The 25720-nt window shown below is 43.9% G+C and overlaps 1 protein-coding gene across 1 annotated transcript in view; it reads right to left on the bottom strand.

Moving 5' to 3' along the window:
* The window catches only part of LOC132886362 (uncharacterized), a 180230-nt gene that overhangs the window by 92445 nt on the left and 62065 nt on the right, over nt 1–25720 (bottom strand). Inside the window, exons 11-12 of the mRNA XM_060920924.1 lie at nt 7239–7412; nt 4698–4871 (exon numbers count right to left, since the gene is read on the bottom strand). Coding sequence (XP_060776907.1) covers nt 4698–4871; nt 7239–7412 — 348 coding nt within the window. The remainder of the gene's footprint in view (nt 1–4697; nt 4872–7238; nt 7413–25720) is intronic.

The raw sequence follows: 25720 nt of genomic DNA, 5'->3' as shown, positions 1-25720 counted from the left end.
CAGCTTGCAGCACAGCAGCTCCTTGCTGACAGCCAGCTGGTCTACGCTGACCTGACAAAAGCCATCCTGCAGCGGCTCGGCCACTCCCCAGAGTAACATCGCCAGCGCTTCCGGATGCTGGCATTGGAGGAAGTTGGCTGTCCACTTGCATTTGGCCAGCAACTCCGGGATGCCTGCTGGTGGTGGGCAGAAAACCGCGATGCCGATGAGATCATCGATCTGGTGGCACTAGAGCAGTTTGTCTTTCGACTTCCGGAAGGAACGGCGGAATGGGTCCAGTGTCATCACCTGGCGTCACTGGAGCGAGCCATCGAGCTGGCAGAGGACCATCTGGAGGCGGCTATGATGGCAGGCAGACGAGGCATCTCCCCTCGCTTCTCTATCTCTCTCTTTTCTCCCCCTGTCTCTCGCCCCCCTCCCCACCCCGTTCCCCTGCCATGGAGGCGGCGGCTGGCTCCTCCCCAGCTGGCCCGTCGCACCCATGGTGTCCTCCCCTCTCCCTCTCCTGTGTCTGTGTTGTCTCCCCCTCAGGTGAGTGACACCCATAACACCAGTGCAAAGGGAAAGCCTGGGCCGGTGTGCTGGCGCAGCGGGGAATCGGAGCATCTCCAAGGTCAGAGCTCCACAACGGAGGTGGGTGCTGTAATCCAGATCCCCGACATGCCAGAAACTGCCCCCGATCGGGCCGGAACTTATAGCATACCGGTGAGTATCCAAGGGGCTACATATCACGCTTTGGTGGATTCCGGTTGCAATCAGACCTCAATTCACCAACACCTGGTGCAAGGTGAGGCATTGGGGGAACACAAGTGGTGAAAGTGTTGTGTGTGCACGGGGATGTTCACCATTACCCTCTAGTGTCTGTCCAAATTCTATTCTGGGGCCAAATGCATAGGATAAAGGTGGTGGTTAGTCCCCGTCTCACCCACTCGTTGATTTTGGGTACTGATTGGCTGGGATTTAAAAACATAATGGAATATTTAACACACAGTAGGTCCTGCACTAGTAGGTCACGGGAAGGTCCCGGTGTGGCATTGACTGGAGAAGCTATCGCAGAGCCACCTACATCAACACTGCAACAGAGTGAGGAGCAGCCCACTCCTCCTCCCTCTCTTGGGGATTCTCTTGGGGATTTCCCGTGAGAGCAGTCGCGAGACGAGACTCTGCGGCATGCGTTTGACCAAGTGAGAGTAATCAATGGTCAAACTCTTCAGCCAATCGCAGCGCCGACCTTCCCCTATTTTGCCATTATTAAAGATAAATTGTACCGAGTGACATAGGACACTCAAACCAAGGAACAAATAACCCAGTTGTTAATCCCAAAGAGCCGTAGGGAACTCGTGTTCCATGCGGCTCACTTTAATCCCATGGCTGGACACTTGGGGCAAGATAAAACACTAGCCCGAATAATGGCCCGATTCTATTTGCCAGGGATTCGCGGGGATGTCCGTCGGTGGTGTGCGGCATGCCGTGAATGCCAATTAGTAAATCCTGTGGCCATTCCAAAAGTGCCTTTGCGCCCTCTTCCTCTAATCGAGACCCCATTTGAGCGAATTGGGATGGATCTCGTCGGGCCATTAGATCGGTCAGCACGGGGATATCGCTTTATTTTAGTTCTAGTGGACTATGCAACGCGATATCCGGAAGCAGTGCCTCTACGCAATATCTCAGCACGCAGTATTGTGGAAGCACTCTTCCGCTTTATCTCCTGGGTCAGGATTCCAAAAGAAATCCTGACAGACCAAGGCACTTCCTTTATGTCACGCACACTGCATGAGCGGGTGGCATGGTGGTGTAGTGGTTAGTGCTGTCGCCTCACAGCAAGAAGGTCTGGGTTCGAGCCCCGTGGCCGGCGAGGGCCTTTCTGTGTGGAGTTTGCATGTTCTCCCCGTGTCCGTGTGGGTTTCCTCCGGGTGCTCCGGTTTCCCCCACAGTCCAAAGACATGCAGGTTAGGTTAACTGGTGACTCTAAATTGACCGTAGGTGTGAATGTGAGTGTGAATGGTTGTCTGTGTCTATGTGTCAGCCCTGTGATGACCTGGCGACTTGTCCAGGGTGTACCCCGCCTTTCGCCCGTAGTCAGCTGGGATAGGCTCCAGCTTGCCTGCAACCCTGTAGAACAGGATAAAGCGGCTAGAGATAATGAGATGAGACACTGCGCGAGCTGTATGGGTTTCTGGGGATTAAGTTATCTGAGTCATGTGTGTGTGTGTGTACCTCAGTTTCTCCAGTGTACAGTGTGGATTCTCCAGTCCAGCAGAGAGCAGCTTCACTCCTGAATCCTGCAGGTTATTGGCACTCAGGTTCAGTTCTCTCAGTCTGGAGGAGTTTGAGCTGAGAACTGAGGACAGAACTCTACAGCTTTCCTCTGTCAGATTACACCCACACAGACTGGAAGAGAAATGATGAAATCTGTGAATATCTGATGGATAAATGAGGTGTGTTCCATCAGTTGTGGAATAAAGTGTTTCCCTGAAGACAAGGTTCTGATGTCAGAATAAAAATATAATTTAAAGAGACTGTGTGTTTGTACTTGGACAGATCCACCTGTCTCAGCTCATATGAGATGATGTACTTAAAGGATATGGGACATGAAACATAAAAGCACGCTATATCAGTTTCTTTCCATTAAAAATATGAATTAATTGCATAAACAAATACAAAATCATCTATTAAATTCAGCAAAATCGTTATATTCGTGATGATTATATGGCCTTTCTGCTCGACTTCCGATATGCATTTTCTACAACCGGAAGAGCCGCTGTCACGTGATCACACGTCACAAAAACTTTCGGGCAAAGCACAAGCGGGTAGATGAATGGAGAAGTGGATGACAAGAAAATTGTTTTTATAGTCTTTAAAGTACATTGGACATCATACATTGGACATCATGGTGTATTGTGCTGCTTATGGTTGCAATAATTCCAATGAGAAATGCCCTGGAGTAAGTTTTTTTGCATTCTCCAAGGACCTGAAGCTGAGGAAAGTGTGGGGTCACCTGCGCATGCGCAGTAGGCTTCGCACATGCGCAGTAGGCTTGGTAGGACAAATCCAAGAAGTAGGATAACTTTACAGAACACCTGTTGAAAAAACTTTGCACTTACTGTTTCCCACAAACTGTGTTCGGACCATTTCACTGAGGATTATTTCAACATTAATACTCAGGTACTGAGTGATATTAATTCATGAAACATGAAACAGGAAGTATAAGGATGAGAAAAAAAAACAGTTTAAATCGGGAAGCTGCGCACATTTGCGCCAGGCTGCACAAATGTGCGCAGCTTCCCGATTTAAACTGTTTTTTTTCTCATCCTTATACTTCATGTTTCATGTTTCATGAATTAATATCGCTATTTAGCTGTCTCGGAGAGGACATTTTTTTTGACACAATTACATACTAATTTGATCAAAATAGTCTGAAAACTTACTGGCATTCAACATTAAAAATGATATGGAATCAAATATTTGTTTTATGGTATAAAGAATGATTTAAGTGCATCCCTTTTGGATCTACCTGTGGTCAAAAAAGCACTTTTTCTAAATGACACGAGTAATTTTGCTAAATATGATATATATTGCCATACATTCACCAAAAATAACGTTATCACCAATTTTTTTTTTTTTTGCATGGTAAATAGAGTTATCACAGGGCTACAATAAACAACCAAGTTTATTTAGTCAAGCTTTTTGATATTGAAGATAATAAGTGTTAAATGTGATTTTTAGCTTGCGTACCCTGATTGTAAAACAACCCATAAGTGAATGTCATTTGAGTTGAATGTTATATGTGAAGAGAATTCATTCGGTGAAGTTTATTTTGAAACTAGTTTAAAGTGCCACCTCCAACAAGTGTATGGTTAAAATGACCTGTGTTATGGTATGGTAAATGAAAGAAAGGTTTGGTTTACTGACAGTTGGTGGTAATACAGTCAACAGTGGAAGTACTCCTTTGTTAAAGGAAATATTGATTTTTATTTTTGTTTTTTTATTTTTTTAATTATCCTTCTAAAACAAAGCTCTGCTACAAAGGGGCTAAAGACCCCGTAATCATTTTCTTTAGTCATTCTGGTAATAAATGTTACCATTATTTATTTACTTTAGCATCTTGGGCTACTTATCTGGGGGTAGGGGCACCTCACCTGTTCAGCTGGATTGGGAAAGTAGGGAGTGGGGCCAAGTCGATTCGGTACTCACCTTTCACACACTACACACACTTCAGGTAGCCACCGGACACTCTACATATCCTGAAGCCCACTTTACCCTATCTAAGTAAGCCAGGCCCAGGCTGCTGAACAGGAGACAACCTGCTCATATTCTTGGACACTGAGGGTAAAGGCACTGGGTGAGGAGGACTTGGATCCTGTCCTGCTCAGTCCACCCCAGACTTAAGTATTTGGGAACCCCTAGAAGGTGGCGGCAATACCTCCGACTGCCACATTTCAGTGTCTTATAGAATAATACATTCCAGTTTAAATAACATAAATCAGTTTTCACTGTGTAGAAGAAGGAACATGATGCATGAACATGAGTGTGTAGAGAGAAAGTAAGATTGGGCCTTGGATATAATTTTACTGGGATAAAAGTCACAAATAAAGACACAAAACAATTCTGTTTGTGATCTTCAGTTATAAAGTGATGATATGATTCCTGTGTGTGTGTGTGTGTGTGTGTGTGTGTGTGTGTGTGTGTGTGTGTACCTCAGTGTCTCCAGTGTACAGTGTGGATTCTCCAGTCCAGCAGAGAGCAGCTTCACTCCTGAATCCTGCAGGTTATTGCCCCTCAGGTCCAGTTCTCTCAGTCTGGAGGAGTTTGAGCTGAGAACTGAGGACAGAACTCTACAGCTTTCCTCTGTCAGATTACACCCACGCAGACTGGAAGAGAAATGATGAAATCTGTGAATATCTGATGGATAAATGAGGTGTGTTCCATCAGTTGTGGAATAAAGTGTCTCCCTGAACAGAAGGTTCTGATGTCAGAATAAAAATATACAACCCCGATTCCAAAAAAGTTGGGACAAAGTACAAATTGTAAATAAAAACGGAATGCAATAATTTACAAATCTCAAAAACTGATATTGTATTCACAATAGAAAATAGACAACATATCAGATGTCGAAAGTGAGACATTTTGAAATTTCATGCCAAATATTGGCTCGTTTGAAATTTCATGACAGCAACACATCTCAAAAAAGTTGGGACAGGGGCAATAAGAGGCTGGAAAAGTTAAAGGTACAAAAAAGGAACAGCTGGAGGACCAAATTGCAACTCATTAGGTCAATTGGCAATAGGTCATTAACATGACTGGGTATAAAAAGAACATCTTGGAGTGGCAGCGGCTCTCAGAAGTAAAGATGGGAAGAGGATCACCAATCCCCCTAATTCGGCACCGACAAATAGTGGAGCAATATCAGAAAGGAGTTTGACAGTGTAAAATTGCAAAGAGTTTGAACATATCATCATCTACAGTGCATAATATCATCAAAAGATTCAGAGAATCTGGAAGAATCTCTGTGTGTAAGGGTCAAGGCAGGAAAACCATACTGGGTGCCCGTGATCTTCGGGCCCTTAGACGGCACTGCATCACATACAGGCATGCTTCTGTATTGGAAATCACAAAATTGGCTCAGGAATATTTCCAGAGAACATTATCTGTGAACACAATTCACCGTGCCATCCGCCGTTGCCAGCTAAAACTCTATAGTTCAAAGAAGAAGCAGTATCTAAACATGATCCAGAAGCGCAGACGTCTTCTCTGGGCCAAGGCTCATTTAAAATGGACTGTGGCAAAGTGGAAAACTGTTCTGTGGTCAGACGAATCAAAATGTGAAGTTCTTTATGGAAATCAGGGACGCCGTGTCATTCGGAATAAAGAGGAGAAGGACGACCCAAGTTGTTATCGGCGCTCAGTTCAGAAGCCTGCATCTCTGATGGTATGGGGTTGCATTAGTGCGTGTGGCATGGGCAGCTTACACATCTGGAAAGACACCATCGATGCTGAAAGGTATATCCAGGTTCTAGAGCAACATATGGTTCCATCCAGACGATGTCTCTTTCAGGGAAGACCTTGTATTTTCCAACATGACAATGCCAAACCACATACTGCATCAATTACAGCATCATGGCTGCGTAGAAGAAGGGTCCGGGTACTGAACTGGCCAGCCTGCAGTCCAGATCTTTCACCCATAGAAAACATTTGGCGCATCATAAAACGGAAGATACGACAAAAAAGACCAAAGACAGTTGAGCAACTAGAATCCTACATTAGACAAGAATGGGTTAACATTCCTATCCCTAAACTTGAGCAACTTGTCTCCTCAGTCCCCAGACGTTTACAGACTGTTGTAAAGAGAAAAGGGGATGTCTCACAGTGGGAAACATGGCCTTGTCCCAACTTTTTTGAGATGTGTTGTTGTCATGAAATTTAAAATCACCTAATTTTTCTCTTTAAATGATACATTTTCTCAGTTTAAACATTTGATATGTCATCTATGTTCTATTCTGAATAAAATATGGAATTTTGAAACTTCCACATCATTGCATTCCGTTTGTATTTACAATTTGTACTTTGTCCAAACTTTTTTGGAATCGGGGTTGTAAAATAAAGAGACTGTGTGTTTGTACTTGGACAGATCCACATGTCTCAGCTCATATGAGATGATGGATTTAACTACATTTTTTTTATAATCTATTTATAAAATAGAGAATATTTTGAAATAAATTTTAATAATCTACTTTATTTTACATTTATCTGACCTCCTATTTATTTTTACCTCTCCCTATTTTCTGTTTATTCTATTTATTTTAGTTTTTTTATGTTATTTAGCGACTTTTTTTTTCCTCACACTGCACATTAATTTCTCTTTATTGGGTTTATATCCCCTTTTGATTTTATTCTTGACTTCATGATTGATTTTGCAATCTTATGTTTAATTTTCATGATACTATTTGGTTTTATATCTTTTGTCTTGCGTCATTATTTCTTTCCTTCTGTTCTTCTTATTCAGCCGATCATGTATTTAATTGCATTTGCCTCAACTGTAAAGCGCTTTGGGTCACCTGCTGTTTTTAAATGTGCTGGAGAAATAAAGTGACTTGACATGAGTGTGGAGAGAGAAAGTAAGATTGGGCCTTGGATATAATTTTACTGGGATAAAAGTCACAAAGACACAATCAATTCTGTTTGTGATTTTCAGTTATAAAGTGATGATCTGAGTCCTGTGTGTGTGTGTGTGTGTGTACCTCAGTTTCTCCAGTGTACAGTGTGGATTCTCCAGTCCAGCAGAGAGCAGCTTCACTCCTGAATCCTGCAGGTTATTGCCCCTCAGGTTCAGTTCTCTCAGTCTGGAGGAGTTTGAGCTGAGAACTGAGGACAGAACTCTACAGCTTTCCTCTGTCAGTTGACACCGACACAGACTGGAAGAGAAACGATGAAATCTGTGAATATCTGATGGATAAATGAGGTGTGTTCCATTAGTTGTGGAATAAAGTGTCTCCCTGAACACAAGGTTCTGATGTCAGAATAAAGATATAAAATAAAGAGACTGTGTGTTTGTACTTGGACAGATCCACCTGTCTCAGCTCATAGGAGACGATGTACTTAAATACAAGAAAGGGACAAATCGAGGTGGAGGCACAAGATCTAAACAGTTATAATTACAGTTCACTAGTTTAATTACCATGGAACAGAAATGTGAGTGTGTTTCTCTCAAACACAGAAATCAGAGGACAGGACGCCACATCAGCACATTTACAGGAGCAGCAACGTCTTTCTGCACTCCACGATCTCTCAGCTACAATTTATTATCACACCATTAGCTCATGGACAGAACACACACGTGAGAGCAAGCAGCCTCTCTCTCTCTCTCTCTCTCTCTCTCTCTCTCTCTCTCTCTCACTCACACACACACACACACACACACACACACACACACACACAAAGACAATCTTCAGTAAAAGTACCAGAGGTTGGTTTCCAGATGATCAGAGTCATTATTCACAAGCATTAATCCTAACAGTGCAGTTCAGTGTCACATTAAAATAACAAACCATGCACTGATACAGTTAAAAATCAAAATACTCACTCAGCTCTTCTGGAGGCTTTGACCACTGGAATCAGCTTCAGAAGACATTCCTCTGATGGGTCATATTTACTCAAATTAAACTCATCCAGCTCCTGTTCTGAGTTCAGTAACACAAACACCAGAGCTGACCACTGAGCAGGAGAGAGTCTGGTTCCACTGAGACACCAGGAATCTCTTCTGTTCAGGTAGTGTTGTACTTCCTGCACGAGAGAATGATCATTCAGTTCATTCAGACAGTGGAACAGATTGATGGATTTCTCTGGAGATGGATTCTCCCTGATCTTCTTCTTGATGTATTTGACTGTTTCCTGTTTGCTGTGAGAGCTACTTCCTGTCTGGGGCATCAAGCCTCGTAAGAGAGTCTGATTGGATTCCAGTGAGAGACCCAGAAGGAAGCGGAGGAACAGGTCCAGGTGTCCATTCTCACTCTGTAAGGCCTTGTCCACTGCGCTCCTGAGGAAATCAGACATGTTTGATTTGGTGAAAAGATCAGACAGGTCAGTGGTTTGTTGCTCTGTTACATTTCTGCTGATGAAGGAGAGAAATGTGTATAAAGCAGCCAGAAACTCCTGAACACTCAGATGTACAAAGCTGAAGACCGTCCCCAGGTGAAGCCCAAACCACTCTCTGAAGATTTGGGTACACACTCCTGAGTACACTGACACTTCTCTCACATCAATGCCGCACTCTCTCAGGTCTTCCTCATAGAAGATCAGGTTTCCTTTCTCCAGCTGTTGGAAAGCCAGTTTTCCCAGTGCCAGGATACTCTCTCTGGTCTGCTGAGGACCAGGCTCACATTTCTGATGATACTTTTGCTCCTTGTGTTTGATCTGAAAGATCAGGAAGTGTGTGAACATTTGAGTCAGAGTCTTGGGGATCTCTCCACTCTCTGCTTCACCCAACATTCTCTTGAGAACAGTGGCTGAGATCCAGCAGAAGACTGGGATGTAGCACATGATGTAGAGGCTTCTTGAGGACTTCATGTGTGTGATGATTTCATTGGCCAGGCTCTGATCACTGATCCTCTTCCTGAAGTACTCCTCTTTCTGAGGATCACTGAACCCTCGTACCTCTGTTACCTGGTCTACACACTCAGGAGGGATCTGATTGGCTGCTGCTGGTCGAGAGGTTATCCAGAGGAGAGCAGAGGGAAGCAGATTCCCCTTGATGAGGTTTGTCAGCAGCACATCCACTGAGGCCGACTCTGTCACATCACACAATCTCTCACTGTTCTGGAAATTTAGAGGAAGTCGACACTCATCCAGACCATCAAAGATCAACAGGATTTTGTTAATATCACAGTTTATTAATTGTACTTCGTTTATTTCTGGGAAAAAGTGATGAAGGAGCTTCATCAGACTGAGATTTCTCTCCTTCATTAGATTCAGCTCTCAAAAGGGAAGTGGGAACATGAAGGTGACGTCCTGATTCGCTTCTCCTTCAGTCCAGTCCAGAATGAACTTCTGCACAGAGACTGTTTTTCCAATTCCAGCAACTCCTTTAGTCAGCACACTTCTGATGGACGTGTCTTTAAAGAGATCATTACATTTGATGGGTGTCTCCTGTGTTGCTGGTCTCCTGGACGCTGTCTCAATCTGTCTCACTTCATGTTCTTTATTGACGTCTCCACTCCAACCCTCTGTGATGTAGAGCTCTGTGTAGATCTCATTCAGAAGAGCTGGGCTTCCATGCTGTGAGATTCCTTCATTAATTCCTTTGAACTTCTCTCTCAGGTGGGATTTCAGCTTTTGCTGATACACATAGACTGCAGATTCTGATAAACAAAGTCATAACATCTTTGAATGCAAAATCACTGAGCACAATATAAATTAAATATTGATGTGCGTTTCTCGTAAATAATACAATTTATAACTAAAAACACTGCAAACTCAAACTAATCCCGGAGTTCTAAAATCACTGACTGATTCAGCTTAATAAATTTATTATGATGCATTTAAACATGAACCAAACTTATGGAGATAAAATAAAGCCATGATTCAGAGCTTTTACTGTTCTGCAGTGTGTGAGCGAGATCTGTGTGGTTCATGTTCTTCAGGAAGTGCAGTGTGATCTTCAGCACTCCCTCTCTGATGCTGCTCTGATCCTCCTCATCCTCCACCTCCCTCTCAGAGCATGCTGGGGAATCTGGACTCAGGAGCTTCTTAAACCTTTTCAGCTCCTTCTGTATCACAGCGATGACTTTGTGTTCCAGCTCCTGGTTAGAAACGCACAGGAACAGATTGAAATATTATAATGTTACACAACGAGAGAGGATTTATTTCAGGAAAAGAAGAAAAGTCTCTTTCTATTCCCACAGTTACAACTGAAACTGTCTGATTACCCATAATGCTGCTGTATGTGGATAAAACTGTACACACACACACACACCTTAAATATCGACTCCAGTTGACTTCTGCTGATGTTTGATTTCTTCTTTTGTGGTCTGTGAACCAGTGGCGGCTGGAAGTCTTTCAAATAGGGGAGGCTGGTCGGTTACGATATTTCCAGATTTTAAAAGAAAAAAGAAAAAACATAAATTTTGCCCATACTCTTGCCTCTGATCTGGCTGATTGTTGGCAGGGTCACAAACTGTGAAATAACAGGTTCTTTTGGCCCATTAGCCTACTGTCCAATATACATGATGGCGGTGTGTGGGGGGAGGGGTATATTTTAGCATTTTATATTTTAAAATTGTGGCATGTTGTTTAAAAATTGATCATTATTGAAAGCAGCTCTTTGTTTGGAACCTCAGCAGTAACAGCAGAGTGTTCTGGAATAGGCACAAGCACTGACCTTGGGGAGCCAAACATAGAGCTGGGTGCCACACATTTCATTCAATGACACTTTCCCTATATTTTACTTATTTTGACTGAGAAATGTTTTATTGACAATTTTGATAACCCTTCACTTTTAATCCAGGTCTGTAGTGTGAAATGTTCTCAGCTGTGTTTTTGTTTAAAAATGTTTTCCAAATTGTAGTTGTGTTTAATTCATATCCAGAAAAATATATATTCCAATATAATATACTCAGCATAAACATTTTAAATAGATTCTATATTTTTGGTCCATCTATGACATATTACTAAAGTAGCCTATTTACTGTTGTTGATGTGGGTCACTTGCTGTTAGCCAATTCACTTTCTCGTACCAGGAGAGCTGAAAGGAACAAGTATTATTCCCTACCTTTTTCACCAAGTCAATTTGAGGCGTTGGTCTACCCTGCTCTTTAATTTTAATTTTTTCCTCGAAAGGAAGACTGGCAAATGGCTTCGCCAAAATTAAATCAGCAATGCTTGGCATCCATGTGCAGCTTTCTTGCTAGCTGACTAGCCCCCTCAAGTTCAAGTTCAGTCACTCAAATAAATGAAATTTCTGGAACTAAGATAGCAAACTTGACAACACTATATTTACACTTTATTTACAATGAAAATCTATACAAACTAAAAAAGCTGGTAGAAACCGTACGTAATGAATGAAATCGAAATGTAAGCTGATCTCTTACAATACACCACAGCACTTGTGAATCCGCATGGGACTGAACTGAGATTCACCGCTGCCTGTCTAGATTTGAAACGAGCTGTCAATCAAAGAAAATATCTGGCAGCTTTCACCAATCACCAGTCTCCTTGTGGAAAGCTTTGCCATGTCCCTCCCACTGTGAGGCTGGGAGTCCGTGGGCGGGCATTTTCACAGTATTTGTCCAATAATCATCTTGCATTTTGATATTGAAAGCGCATAGCTCCCAAATGCCATTGAAGTGCACTGAGGCTGGGCTGCATCGACCTGTCACGAGGGGGAAAAACTCATGCACACATTAGGCGAACTGGGGAAAGTTATAACGGAATGATTTCGCACTGTAGTTGGGTTGAGCACATATATTTCTATGATTCTGGATCTGAAATAGCAATGTTATAAGGTCGGCAATAACATAATCCTAGCGCAATTCATCCTACACGATGTTCGTCATTTTTAGAGGAGGCTGAGCCTCCCTCGTTGTCTTAGAGCAATCGCCCGTGCTGTGAACAAACAAAACACATCCTGTAATATGGACTATATGTACTATAGCTGTCCAACACACACTAATAAATACAGAGACAGATATTTAACACTGTCCTCTTAACACAATACACTGAGTTCAGGATTTCCTCACTGATACTAATATACTTACAAACGAATGAATGAATGAATGAATGAATGAATGAATGAAATAGTGACAAACACATGAATGAATGAATGAATGAATGAATGAATGAATGAAATTATTACAGCCTGTAATTAAGGTTCGTGTACATGCTAATATAAAATGGAGTGTCTCCAGAAGACTGTATATCGAGTTTGAATTCATGTTGCACAGATCGTCTTAGTCTCAATTCAATCTTAGTCTAATAAGCAGCAAATTAAATAATACAGACAAATAAAAGTCAAGGCCTCACATTTCAACCAACCATTTTATATCTATAAATGTTTAAAAGGCTCCGACATTAAAAACAGGCGAAAACATGCGCGCGCACACAAAAGCTCTCTCCAAACAATAAGTACTTGCACTGTGTTCAAATGCATTTGCAGGGTTCTTTTGTGACTCAACAACCGCTTCAAATGGAGTCAGTGTTTGGTGTCTGTGCAATCATTTCATGGAAAAATGCAAGACTCTTTCTATAACTCAGGCTATGTTCCATGTTCTCGTCTCATCTCGTCTTCTTCCGCTTTATCCGGGACCGGGTCACGGAGGCAGCAGTCTAAGCATGGAAGCCCAAACTTCCCTCTCCCCAGACACCTCGGTCAGCTCCTCGGGAAGAACACCGAGGAGTTCCCAGGCCAGCCGAGAGACATAGTCCCTCCAGTGTGTCCTGGGTCTTCCCCGGGGCCTCCTCCCGGGGGGACATGCCTGGAACACCTCCCCAGGGAGGCGTCCAGGAGGCATCCGAAAAAGATGCCCGAGCCACCTCAGCTGGTTCCTCTCGATGTGGAGGAGCAGCGGCTCTACTCCGAGCTCCTCCCGAGTGACTGTGCTTCTCACCCTATCTCTAAGGGAGCGCCCAGCCACCCTGCGAAGGAAACTCATTTCGGCCGCTTGTGTCCATGATCTTGTTCTTTCGGTCATTATCCAAAGCTCATGACCATAGGTGAGAGTCGGAACATAGATCGTTCCTGTAAATTGAGAGTTTCGCCTTTTGGCTCAGCTCCTTCTTCACCATGACGGACTGGTAAAGAGACAGCATCACTGTGGAGGCTGCACCGATCCGCCTGTCGATCTCATGCTCCATCCTTCCCTCACTTGTAAACAAGATCCCGAGATACTTAAACTCTTCCACTTGAGGCAGGACTTCTCCACCAACCTGGAGAGGGTAAGCCACCCTTTTCCGGTCGAGAACCATGGCCTTGGACTTGGAGGTGCTGATTCTCATCCCAGCCGCTTCACACTTGACTGCAAACCGCCCCAGTGCATGCTGGAGGTCCTGGTTTGAAGAAGCCAGCAGGACAACATCATCCGCAAAAAGCAGAGATGAAATCCTGTGGTTCCCAAACAGGATTCCTTCCGGCCCCTGGCTGCACCTAGAAATTCTGTCCATAAAAATTATGAACAGAACCGGTGACAAAGGGCAGCCCTGCCAGAGTCCAACATGCACTGGGAACAGGTCTGACTTACTGCCGGCAATGCAAACCAGACTCCTGCTCCGTTCGTACAGGGACCGGACAGCCCTTAGCAAAGAGCCCCGAACCCCATACTCCCGAAGCACCCCCCACCGAATACCATGGGGGACACGGTCGAATGCCTTCTCAAGATCCACAAAGCACATGTGGACTGGTTGGGCAAACTCCCATGAACCCTCGAGCACCCTATGAAGGGTATAGAGCTGGTCCAGTGTTCCGCGACCAGGACAAAAACCGCATTGTTCCTCCTGGATCCGAGGTTCGACTATTGGTCGAATTCTCCTCTCCAGTACCCTAGAGTAAACTTTCCCTGGGAGGCTGAGAAGTGTGATTCCCCTATAATTGGAGCACACTCTCCGGTCCCCTTTCTTAAAAAGAGGGACCACCACCCCAGTCTGCCACTCCAGAGGCACTGTCCCCGACCGCCACGCGATGTTGCAGAGGCGTGTCAACCAAGACAGCCCCACAACATCCAGAGACTTGAGATACTCAGGGTGGATCTCGTCCACCCCTGGTGCCTTGCCACCGAGGAGCTTGCAAACCACCTCAGTGACTTCGGCTTGGGTAATGGACGAGTCCACCTCTGAGTCATCAGCCTCAGTCTCCTCAATGGAAGACATGATGGTGGGATTGAGGAGATCCTCAAAGTATTCCTTCCACCGCCCGACAATGTCCCCAGTCGAGGTCAACAGCTCCCCACCCGCACTGTAAACAGTGTTGGCAGAGTACTGCTTCCCCCTCCTGAGGTGCTGGACGGTTTGCCAGAATTTCTTCGAGGCCGACCGATAGTCCTACTCCATGGCCTCCCCGAACTCCTCCCAGTTCCGAGTTTTTGCCTCCGCAACTGCCCGAGCTGCAGCACGCCTGGCCTGCCGATACCCGTCAGCTGCCTCAGGGGTCCCGGAGGTCAACATGGCCTGATAGGACTCCTTCTTCAGCTTAACGGCATCCTTTACTTCCGGTGTCCACCACCGGGTTCGGGGATTGCCACCACGACAGGCACCGGAGACCTTGCGGCCACAGCTCCGAACAGCTGCGTCCACAATGGAGATAGAGAACATGGTCCACTTGGACTCAATGTCCCCCGCCTCCCTCGGAAGCTGGGAAAAGCTCTCCCAGAGGTGGGAGTTAAAGACCTCCCCAACAGAGTTCTCGGCCAAACGTTCCCAGCAGACCCTCACCGTACGTTTGGGCCTGCCAGGTCTGTCCAGCTTCCTCCTCCGCCAGCGGATCCAACTCACCACCAGGTGGTGATCAGTTGACAGCTCAGACCCTCTCTTCACCCGAGTGTCCAAGACATAGGGCTGGAGATCAGATGAAACGACAACAAAGTCTATCATCGACCTCCGTCCTAAGGTGTCCTGGTGCCACGTGCACTTATGGACACCCCTATGCTCGAACATGGTGTTCATTATGGACAAACCGTGACTAGCACAGAAGTCCAATAACAAAACAGCACTCGGGTTCAGATCGGGGAGGCCATTCCTCCCAACCACGCCCCTCCAGGTGTCACTGTTGTTGCCCACGTGAGCATTGAAGTCCCCCAGTAACACAATGGAGTCCCCAGTCTGAGCACCCCTCAGTACCTCTCCCAGGGACTCCAAGAAGGCCGGATACTCTATACTGCTATTCGGCCCATAGGCACAAACAACAGCAAGAGCCCTCTCCCCAATCCGAAGGCGCAGAGAGGCGACCCTCTCGTTCACTGGGGTAAACTCCAACACATGGCGGCTGAGCTGGGGAGCTATAAGCAAGCCCACACCAGCCCGCTGCCGCTCACCATGGGCGACTCCAGAGAAGTGGAGAGTCCAGCCCCTCTCGAGGAGCTGGGTTCCAGAGCCCAAGCTGTGCATGGAGATGAGCCCGACTATCTCTAGCCGGTACCTCTCAACCTCCCACACAAGCTCAGGCTCTTTCCCCCCCAGCGAAGTGACATTCCATGTCCCAACAGCTAGCCGCTGTGTTTGGGGATCAGGTCGTCGAGGCCCCTGCCTTCAACTGCCACCCAATCCACACTGCACCAGTCCCCTACTGCTACCTCTGTGGGTGGTGAACCCACAGGAGGTCGGGCCCACGTCACCTCTTTGGGCTGAGCCCAGCTGGGCCCCATGGGCAAAGGCCCGGCCACCAAGCGCTTGCATATGAGCCCCAACCCCAGGCCTGGCTCCAGGGTGGGGCCCCGGCTGCACCATACCGGGCGACGTCACGGTCCTTGATGGTTTCTCCATAAGGGTTTTGGTGAACTGCTCTTGGTCTGGCCTGTCACCTAGGACCTGTCTGCCTTGGGAAACCCTGACAGGGGCATTTCTATAACTTTCTATAACTTTCTATAGAGTCTTTCTATAACTCGGGCTATGTTCCATGTCCATTGATGGTAATTATATTTATTCTCACTATTTTCTTCAAAAAACATCAAATATTACTGTTGTATGGAAAGCATGTTATGATATCACACAAACATGATGTCCATCCTCTGCTTCATTGCACCTGAACTTTGTCATGATGTTCCTGTATTGATTGTTTTTGCTCTGTTCGTTTTTCAGTTGAGGGAATTTTATTTTCAAAATCATGGATAAAATTTGTCATTGTCAACAACTTTGATCCATCCATCCATTATCTGTAGCTGCTTATCCTGTTCTACAGGGTTGCAGACAAGCTAGAGCCTATCTCAGCTGACTATGGGCGAAAGGTGGGGTACACCCTGGACAAGTTCAACAACAACTATTTCTTATTTATTTCAAAAGTCTAAAAACGAAAGAAAATTTCACTGAAATGGGTTTTCTCATTTAACTAATTTAAAAATCTCAATTTATTACTATCTGCAAAAAATGGGAAGCCCGGGTGGCACGGTGGTGTAGTGGTTAGCGCTGTCGCCTCACAGCAAGAAGGTCCGGGTTCGAGCCCCGTGGCCGGTGAGGGCCTTTCTGTGCAAAGTTTGCATGTTCTCCCCATGTCCGCGTGGGTTTCTTCCGGGTGCTCCAGTTTCCCCCACAGTCCAAAGACATGCAGGTTAGGTTAACTGGTGACTCTAAATTGACCGTAGGTGTGAATGTGAGTGTGAATGGTTGTCTATGTCTATGTGTCAGCCCTGTGATGACCTGGTGACTTGTCCAGGGTGTACCCCGCCTTTCGCCCGTAGTCAGCTGGGATAGGCTCCAGCTCGACTGCAACCCTGTAGAACAGGATAAAGCGGCTAGAGATAATGAGATGAGATGAGAAATGGGAAGCCCCATGTTGGGCAGCAAGTCCGAAGTCTTTGATCAAACAAAGAAAAGTCCTTTTACAATAATTTTAATAAGAGCTGCCATTTTGTTTTGGGCCAGTTCTGGGGAGGTACTTTGTACTGGGACAGATTGTATAAAACCTCCGCCATCTCTGGAGGAATTTCAGTGCATTCCGGAAAACACTCAGTGCTGGCATTGTCTTCACGATTAAGGTGCTTTCAGATAACTTCTTTTGTGGAAGTGTGTTTTTGAAATTCAGACTTCCATGACATTCTCCTGCTACATCCATGAAGATGGCGAAGTAATCTGTCAAGAATGCAGGCAGCAGATGGATGTCAACACAGAAAAAGGATTTTATTCAAGCAAACAGGCACCGGCCAGGTGATAAGTAAACAAAACCTGGCAAGAAATTAAAAAAAAAATCTCAGAATAGCAAAATTCAAGGTTTGTTCAGGTCAGGAATGGCACACCGAGAGTTTGCAGTGATCTGTTGGAATCGTGTGCTGTGGTAACAGTGAACAGGTGAATGAAATCAATAATCAGGTGACTGAGCGGTGAGGTCGAGGCTGGGTTCTGTGGTCCATGGTGGCCATGTTTGAAGGCCACTGTGAATTATGGGAAGTGGAGTCTTGAGTGCTTCCAGGTGCAGACGTGACAGGAGCTCAGTAATGCGCAATATCGATTGGTGTTTATTCAACAGTTACGTCCAGTCCCCTAATCAGACCAGCTGACTAATCAGACAAGTTGGACTGAATAGCAGCAGGGCTGTGAAAACTAAGCTGACAATGAAGCTGAAGGCAAATGTGTACATTCTGGATTTTGTTGTTGAGAAAAGAATGAAAACATCTCACTATACTGACCTCAGATCAGCAGAACTGTCGCTGTAGGTTTGTGTATAGCACTTTGTCCGTTGAGTCTTCATGGACACTAAGCTGGGTTCTGGTGAGTCTGATCTCTTTCCCTCCATCCTTCTACAACAGAGATATTATTACAGCCAGAAATTCAGGGAAGTGTACATGCTCATATAATATGGAGTGTATATGGATGAGTGTATATCGAGTTGAATTAGCAAAGAATCTCTTCAACAATCTTCGTCTAATAAACACAAAATAACACAAGACTTCTGTCTCAAAATAAATCAAAGCCTGATAAAAGTCTTATCAAAGCCAACAGTTCAAAACTAAGAAACATTTACAAAAAGAACCATGAAATGCCTTGTTATTTGGTTTCAGATTAGATTAGATTAGATTAGATTAGATTAGATTAGATTAGATTAGATTAGATTAGATTCGATAGAACTTTATTGATCCCTTTGGGAGGGTTCCCTCAGGGAAATTAAGATTCCAGCAGCATCATTACAGGATAAACAGAGAATAGAAAATAGAGAAAAAACTTCTAGATAAATTAAATTAAATTAAATTAAGTCTTTCCATATACAAATATAAAAAGAATAAGATATGGGGAAGGGGAGGGGGAAGGGGCCAGCAGGAGAGATGCTCAATCTATGTACATTGTGATTAGTTTTACTCGTCATGTCTCATGTGTTTATACAGACCCCTCTGAAAGCACTGGAACAGCAAGGGCAATTCTTACATTTTTCTCATTTACTTGCAGACTATCTGTTCCAATTATTTTGCTCATTCAAATAATGGGTGGTCTGCCTCCAGAGGTGTCGTGTTCTGTTGCTGAACACATCGAAATGTAATGATCAGGAAATGAAGCTGGAATTCTGATCTTTGGGTTCATATTCATCTTTTGATCTCAAACCCAAATGTGTTTGGTGTGAAGCAGAAATAAAAGAGTTGTTCTTGCTGTTCCAATACTTTCAGAGGGTTCTATTAAAGCTTTAGAAGGAGAAACTCACCTCGTTTTAGTCCTAAAAAGGTTTATTTTCCCCTCGACACAAAATGGAGCTGCTGACTTTCGCTTTCTCTTCCTGCTCTGGTGGGGGAAAGGCACACACACACACACTTCGTCAGGAACTGCACTAGATGAGGTGTAGGAGCCATTAGTTTGTTCTCTGCATAGTGCAGTCATGTCTGAAGTGTTCCTGTGTGTATTTAATTTATCAGTGAATAAGTTTCTGCTGGGGCGGCACAGTGGTGTAGTGGTTAGTGCTGTCGCCTCACAGCAAGAAGGTCCGGGTTCGAGCCCCGTGGCCGGCGAGGGCCTTTCTGTGTGGAGTTTGCATGTTCTCCCCGTGTCCGCGTGGGTTTCCTCCCGGTGCTCCGGTTTCCCCCACAGTCCAAAGACATGCAGGTTAGGTTAACTGGTGACTCTAAATTGAGCGTAGGTGTGAATGTGAGTGTGAATGGTTGTCTGTGTCTATGTGTCAGCCCTGTGATGACCTGGCGACTTGTCCAGGGTGAACCCTGCCTTTCGCCCGTAGTCAGCTGGGATAGGATCCAGCTCGCCTGCGACCCTGTAGAACAGGATAAAGCGGCTAGAGATGAGATGAGAAGTTTCTGCTGCTCTGTTCATTCCAGGAGCCATGACTCTGAGAATGCTCACAACAAGAACAAACCTCATGTCCACAATATTGAACTTCAGTGGTGTTTGTCTGTCAGTTGATGAGGTTAGAAATGTAGAGTCAGGTGCGGCATCTTTCAGTGGATTTAGAATGAAATCTTCAAGGCGATTTTCTCACGTTTCAGTTTAAAATGTTCAAGCTTCACTTTCATTCATTTATTTTCTTTGCCTCTTGTCCACTGTGGGTCGCAGGGGAGCTGGAGCTGATCCCAGCTGACACTCACAGAACTTCACTTCTGAATGAGACTCATGTGAAGAGAAACTGATTTCTGTAGTTTACAGACACATGTTCTATATGAGACAATAAAGAGAGAAACAGGACGATCAGATTCGTGATATATACTGTCAATAAATGTCATATGGAATGCCTATGGGCAGCACAGTGGTGTAGTGGTTAGCGCTGTCGCCTCACAGCAAGAAGGTTTGAACCCAGCGGCCGGTGAGGGCCTTTCTGTGTGGAGTTTGCATGTTCTCCCCGTGTCTGCGTGGGTTTCCTCCGGGTGCTCCGGTTTCCCCCACAGTCCAAAGACATGCAGTTAGGTTAACGTGGGGTGGCCTTGGGCTGAGGTGCCCTTGAGCGAGGTACCGAACCCCTGACTGCTCCCCGGGCGCTCTGGTGTGGCTGCCCACTGCTCTGGGTGTGTGTGTGTGTGTGTGTGTGTGTGTGTGTGTGTGTGTGTGTGTGTTCACTGCTTCAGATGGGTTAAATGCAGAGGATGAATTTCACTGTGCTTGAAGTGTGCATGTGACAAATAAAGGTTTCTTCTTTCTTCTAAATATGAACCTTTTAAGTTTTATAATAATAATAATAATAATAATAATTATTATTATTATTATTATTATTATTATTATATGCAGCAATATAACTGCACACAATTCTTTTACACCATACTGTTACATGATGGTGTTTGATTTGGGTGCAAATGTTTGTACAGCCCAAGAGAAAATGAAGCTTACAAAGAACTTGCCGTGTGTTTGGTTTCACAGCCCTTTCATCATCATCATCATCATCATCACAAGGTACAGTCATGGCCAACATGGCGTGAATAGTTTTAAAGGTGGAAAACAATCGAATTCATGAGTTCAGAAGTTTGTACCCCCTTTCAGAACATATATTGGTCAAATATTCTGTAAAAATATGGATGTCCAGTTTTTTCCCACCTTTATATAACTGATTTTATCAGCTCTTTCCCTCCAACCAGATTTTTAACCAGAGATACATGTTCCTGTTGTAGATTATAGATGTCATTTCCTGTAGTTTCACTTATCGTTACAGTTCTTCTGCTGTCAGTGAATGACGTCAGAGTTTCCTCAAATACATTTACAATTTCTGGCTCTGTCCAGTGATTGATTGTGAAACTGCAGTCATAAAAACTCAACACTGAGATTCTGGTTTTTGTGTGATTTGGAATTGAACCGAGAAGACAAGTGGTCAAAAAGAAGCTGAATGTTACTCTTTAATTTAAAAAGTTCAGCAGAAAAGGAGATCGGCGCCATCCAATGCGCTGAAAGGGCCTGGTTAGTACTGGGACGGGAGACTGTCTGGGAAGACCAGGGCATGGCACAGGAAGGACTGATGATGTGTTTTCAGTTTTTGCATGTGTTTTCAGTGTTGTTTTCAGGATTTGCAGTATTCGCATGTGCGGCATGTTTGGCCCTGTCGGCTACCATCGTATGAGTTGTCACAGTGAACAGAGCATGCCTAGCGCCATCTATCGGACATGTGTAAAATACAGAAATAAGGCCGTCACTGGGTGAACAGGGGTACCCTGACAAAAAAGGAGTTTATTCAAGTGTGCTTCTCATATACTTCTTTTAAACTAAAAATAAGAGTATGCTTTCAGTTTACTTTTTGTTTTACTTATCAGAGATATACTAGTGCATCTCAAAAAATTAGAATATTATGAAAAAGTTCAATGTTTTCCATCAGTTATTTAAGAAAGTGAAAATGTTATATATTATAGACTCATTACACATAAGCTAAAATGTTTCAAGCATTTTTCTATTTTAATTTTAATCAGTATGGCATACAGTACAAAAACATTAAAAAACCATCTCAAAATATTAGAATATTTCATTTCGAGTTTGAGTAAAACAGTATGAACACAGCGTACCTCTTGGTCTAGTTCAGTACACACAACCACAATCATGGGGAAGACTGCTGACTTGACTGTTGTCCAGAAGATGATCACTGATGCCCTCCACAAGGAGGGTAAGCCACAAAAGGTCATTGCTGAAAAGGGTGGGTGGAAAAGGTACACAAGCAACAGGGATGGCCGCAGTCTTGAGAGGATTGTCAAGAAAAGTTGATTCAAGAACTTGGGAGAGCTTCACAAGGAGTGGACTGAGGCTGGTGTCAGTGGATCAAGACCCATCACGAACAGACATCTTCAAGAAAGGGGCTACAACTTTCGCATTCCTAATATCAAGCTACTCCTGAGCCAGAGACAATGTCAGAAGTGTCTTATCTGGGCTAAGGAGAGAAAGAAATGGACTGTTGCTCAGTGGTCCAAAGTCCTCTTTTCAGATGAAAGTACATTTTGCGTTTAATTTGGAAATCACGGTTCTAGAGTCTGGAGGAAGAGTGGAGAGGCACAGAATCCAAGGTGTTTGAAGCCCAATGTGAAGTTTCCACAGTCTGTGATGATTTGGGGTGCCATGTCATCTGCTGGTGTTGGTCCACTGTATTTTATCAAGTCCAAAGTCAACACAGCCATCTACCAGGAGATTTTAGAGCACTTCATGCTTCCATCTGCTGATGAGCTTTTTGGAGATGCTGATTTCCTTTTCCAGCAGGACTTAGCACCTACCCACAGTGCCAAAACTAGTACCAAATGGTTTGCTGACCATGATATTACTGTGTTTGATTGGCCAGCCAAATTGCCTGACCTGAACCCCATAGAGAATCTATGGGGTATTGTCAAGAGGAAGATGAGAAACACCCGACCCAAAAATACAGATACACTGAAGGCCACTATCAAAGCAACCTGGGCTTCAATAACACCTCAGCAGTGCCACAGACTGATCACCTCCATGCCACACCGCATTGATAAAGTAATTCATGGTAAAGGAGCCCCAACCGGGGGTGTCGTGGCTCAGGTGGATGGGGCGCCGTGCTGTGGGTCTTGGGACCCGGGTTTGGTTCCGACCTGGGGTCGTTTCCCGGTCCCTCCCCGTCTCTCTCTCCCGCTCATTTCCTGTCTCTACACTGTCCTGTCCAATAAAGGTGAAAAAAGCCTCCCAAAAAAATATCTTTAAAGGAGCCCCAACCAAGTATTGAGTGTATAAATTAATATACTTTTCAGAAGTTGGACGTTTCTGTATTGTAAATCCTTTTTTGATTGATCTTAGGGAATATTCTAATAATTTGAGATACTGGATTTCATGTAATGAATATAGAATATATGAAAGTTTACCTTTTTGAATTAAATTATGAAGAAAGGAACTTTTTCATGGTATTCTAATTTTTTGAGATGCACTAGTACTTAATAAAGTTATACATATGTATATTTGGCTTATACTGAAAAGTATACAGAAAAGTCTAAGTATATTAAGCTTCTCCTGATACTTAAACATTTGATCAAGATATACTGAACAAAAGTGTAATAAAGTATTAAAATATTTGTGCCTTATAGAAAGCCTTGTTGACTCTTAATTCCATGCAAGGTTTGATTTATTTATTTATTTCTCCTGATTGGGATAATAAATTTTATTTATTTATTTTTAGAGCTTGGATGTCAGTTTCAGTTGTCATTGCCATGGTTTTATACTTTGGCATTTTATACAATGTTGCTTTAAATTTTGATTTTTAAAGGAAATGAATATGTTCTTAATCCTGAGGATCTGTTGTTATTTTGTGAATTCTTACTTTTAGAACTTCACTGTAACTTAAGGTCCAAAACAAGTTGTCTCCTGGTAGTGCGCATGAGGTAAGGGTTAGGGCGAGAAAACTAATAGTATACGGAGAAGGATAATTGCAGAAAACTTCAAAACTAAAAGAGGTTAGCACGGTCGCCTCACAGCAAGAAGGTTCTGGGTTCGTGGCCGGCGAGGGCCTTTCTGTGTGGAGTTTGCATTTCCTCCGGGTGCTCCGGTTTCCCCCCCAGTTCAAAGGCATGCAGTTAGGTTAATATGGGACTGCCTTGGGCTGAGGTGCCCTTGAGCGCGGCACCGAACTCCCAGCTGCTCCCCGGGCGCTGTTAGCATGGCTGCCCACTGCTCTGGGTGTGTGTGTGTGTGTGCTCATTGCTCACGTGTGTGTGTTCACTGCTTCAGAAGGGTTAAATGCAGAGAGGAATTTCACAAGTGTGTGATGAATAAAGTTGTGCTTTCTTCTTTGTTCTTTAAAAAGTGGACTAGGTTGTGGCAGTGGGGGCGTGGCCTAGCATCAGTTTGCAAATGGAGGGCGGGGCCAGTGAAGGTGAGTGGCAAAGTCAATGCACCTGTGGTTAATTAATGTTGTGTTTGTTGTTGCAGTGACAGAGGATAGAAAAGGAGGGAGAGAGCAGAGAGAGGGAGGCTCTCCTGACCAGAAAACATGTGAGTGAGCAGCAAGTGAGTAAAGCTGGAAAGCAAGAAAATAAGTAAAATAGTGTGTGAGAACATCAGCTCTCACCTGCTGTTTCTGTCCTCCACCCACATCAGGGACTCATTACAGAGGTGTAGATCACCAGGAACTAATAGTATATTTCCAATATGCTGTAAAGTATACTTTAGTAAACTAAAAAGTGGACTAGAAGTAGAAAACAAGTAAACTCATAGTATATTTCCAGGACACTATGAAGTCTGCTTTTGTAAACTAAAGAGTGGACTACAAGTATAGAACTAGGAAACTATTAGTCTATAAGTTTACTTGTGGTTTACTTGCAGTACAAAATAAAGCAGACTAGTTGTATCCACAAAGTTTACTTCTCTTAGACTTAAAGAATACTTTTTATAAACTAAAAGTGGGCCAATTTAGTCCCAAGAAATATTAGATTAGTTTACTGACAAGTATACTGTAAGTGCATTGATATCAGTATACTTGGTACACAAAAGTATACTGAAGGAAAAATACATTAACTTTACTAAAGTATAATTAATAAAATGAACTTGAAGTATATTTATTTCTGATAAAGGTATCACAGATCAGAGCCAGAAAACCAGATAAAAGTATTTCACTGCCTGTAGTTTGTCTGCTATAAACTTTATCTGCTAAGTTTTTGTGTGAGAAACTACAAACCTGGGGGCAGCCATGGCCTTGCCAGCAGCCTTGGGCTCAAAGGGTCGCCGGTTTGATTCCCAGAACCGGCAGGAAAAATGTGAGAGGAGTTGCGTAAATGAACAGCACTTTCCCCCTCCCTCTGTATCATGGTTGAAGTGCCCTTGAGCAAGGCACCTAATCCCCAACTGCTCCCCGGCTGCTGGAGCGTAGCTGCCCACTGCTCTGGGTGTGTGTGTGTGTGTGTGTGCGCCTGCATGTGTTCACTGCTAAAGATGGGTTAAAGGCAGAGGAGAAATTTCACTGTGCTGGAGTGTACATGCGACAAAAAAAGGCTTCTTCTCCAATAAAGTATTTCACCATTATAATTTTTATTGTAAAAAGCATTACAAAACATGGAGGAAACATCAAAGAATGTAAATAAAAACTGAGTATTCGATCAGAAACTGCTTTAATTCGGAAACATTAAAGCTTTCCTTTGTGTATCTAATTTTCATAAAGGATTTTGTGACAAGATTGCAGTAGAAAAACAGAAACACAAGTTTGTCACCTTGGATGCTGTAGAATCTGCACATGAATGACACAACAATATGGGCCCTCACCGAGATTATAAAACCATGTAATGTTCGGGTCTCTTGAAGTTGCAGAGATCTGCAGTTTATTGCAGGAACTGCATCACGTTTTAAACCGGCTGCATTGTTTTTACATCTTTGGTTTTAAATACATTATGTATACACATTTACAACCCTGATAGGTTTTGATCTGTCTGTACTGAAGGAGGTTGAATTGACAAAGTATGATCGAGGAATGTCGACCTCTATCAACCAGGAGATTCCGCCTCATGGATCGATCCGGGAGCAAACAGTCACTGACGCGGGCTTAGGTGTTCAGAGACGTTCCTCAGTTAATTGTCGGACAAACATGAGTATATATTCACATTCAGGAATGTGTTGTAGCTCTGTGATTGGATGATGATGTGATTCATGAAGCTAAGTTATCCATGTATGACAGGGTAACATCAGTGGGTGATGGGAA

This window comes from Neoarius graeffei, chromosome 5 (genome assembly GCF_027579695.1).
Source record: "Neoarius graeffei isolate fNeoGra1 chromosome 5, fNeoGra1.pri, whole genome shotgun sequence".
NCBI classification, from domain to species: domain Eukaryota; kingdom Metazoa; phylum Chordata; class Actinopteri; order Siluriformes; family Ariidae; genus Neoarius; species Neoarius graeffei.
Note: the sequence above shows the minus strand (reverse complement) of the source record. Positions and strands in the feature narration are given on the sequence as shown.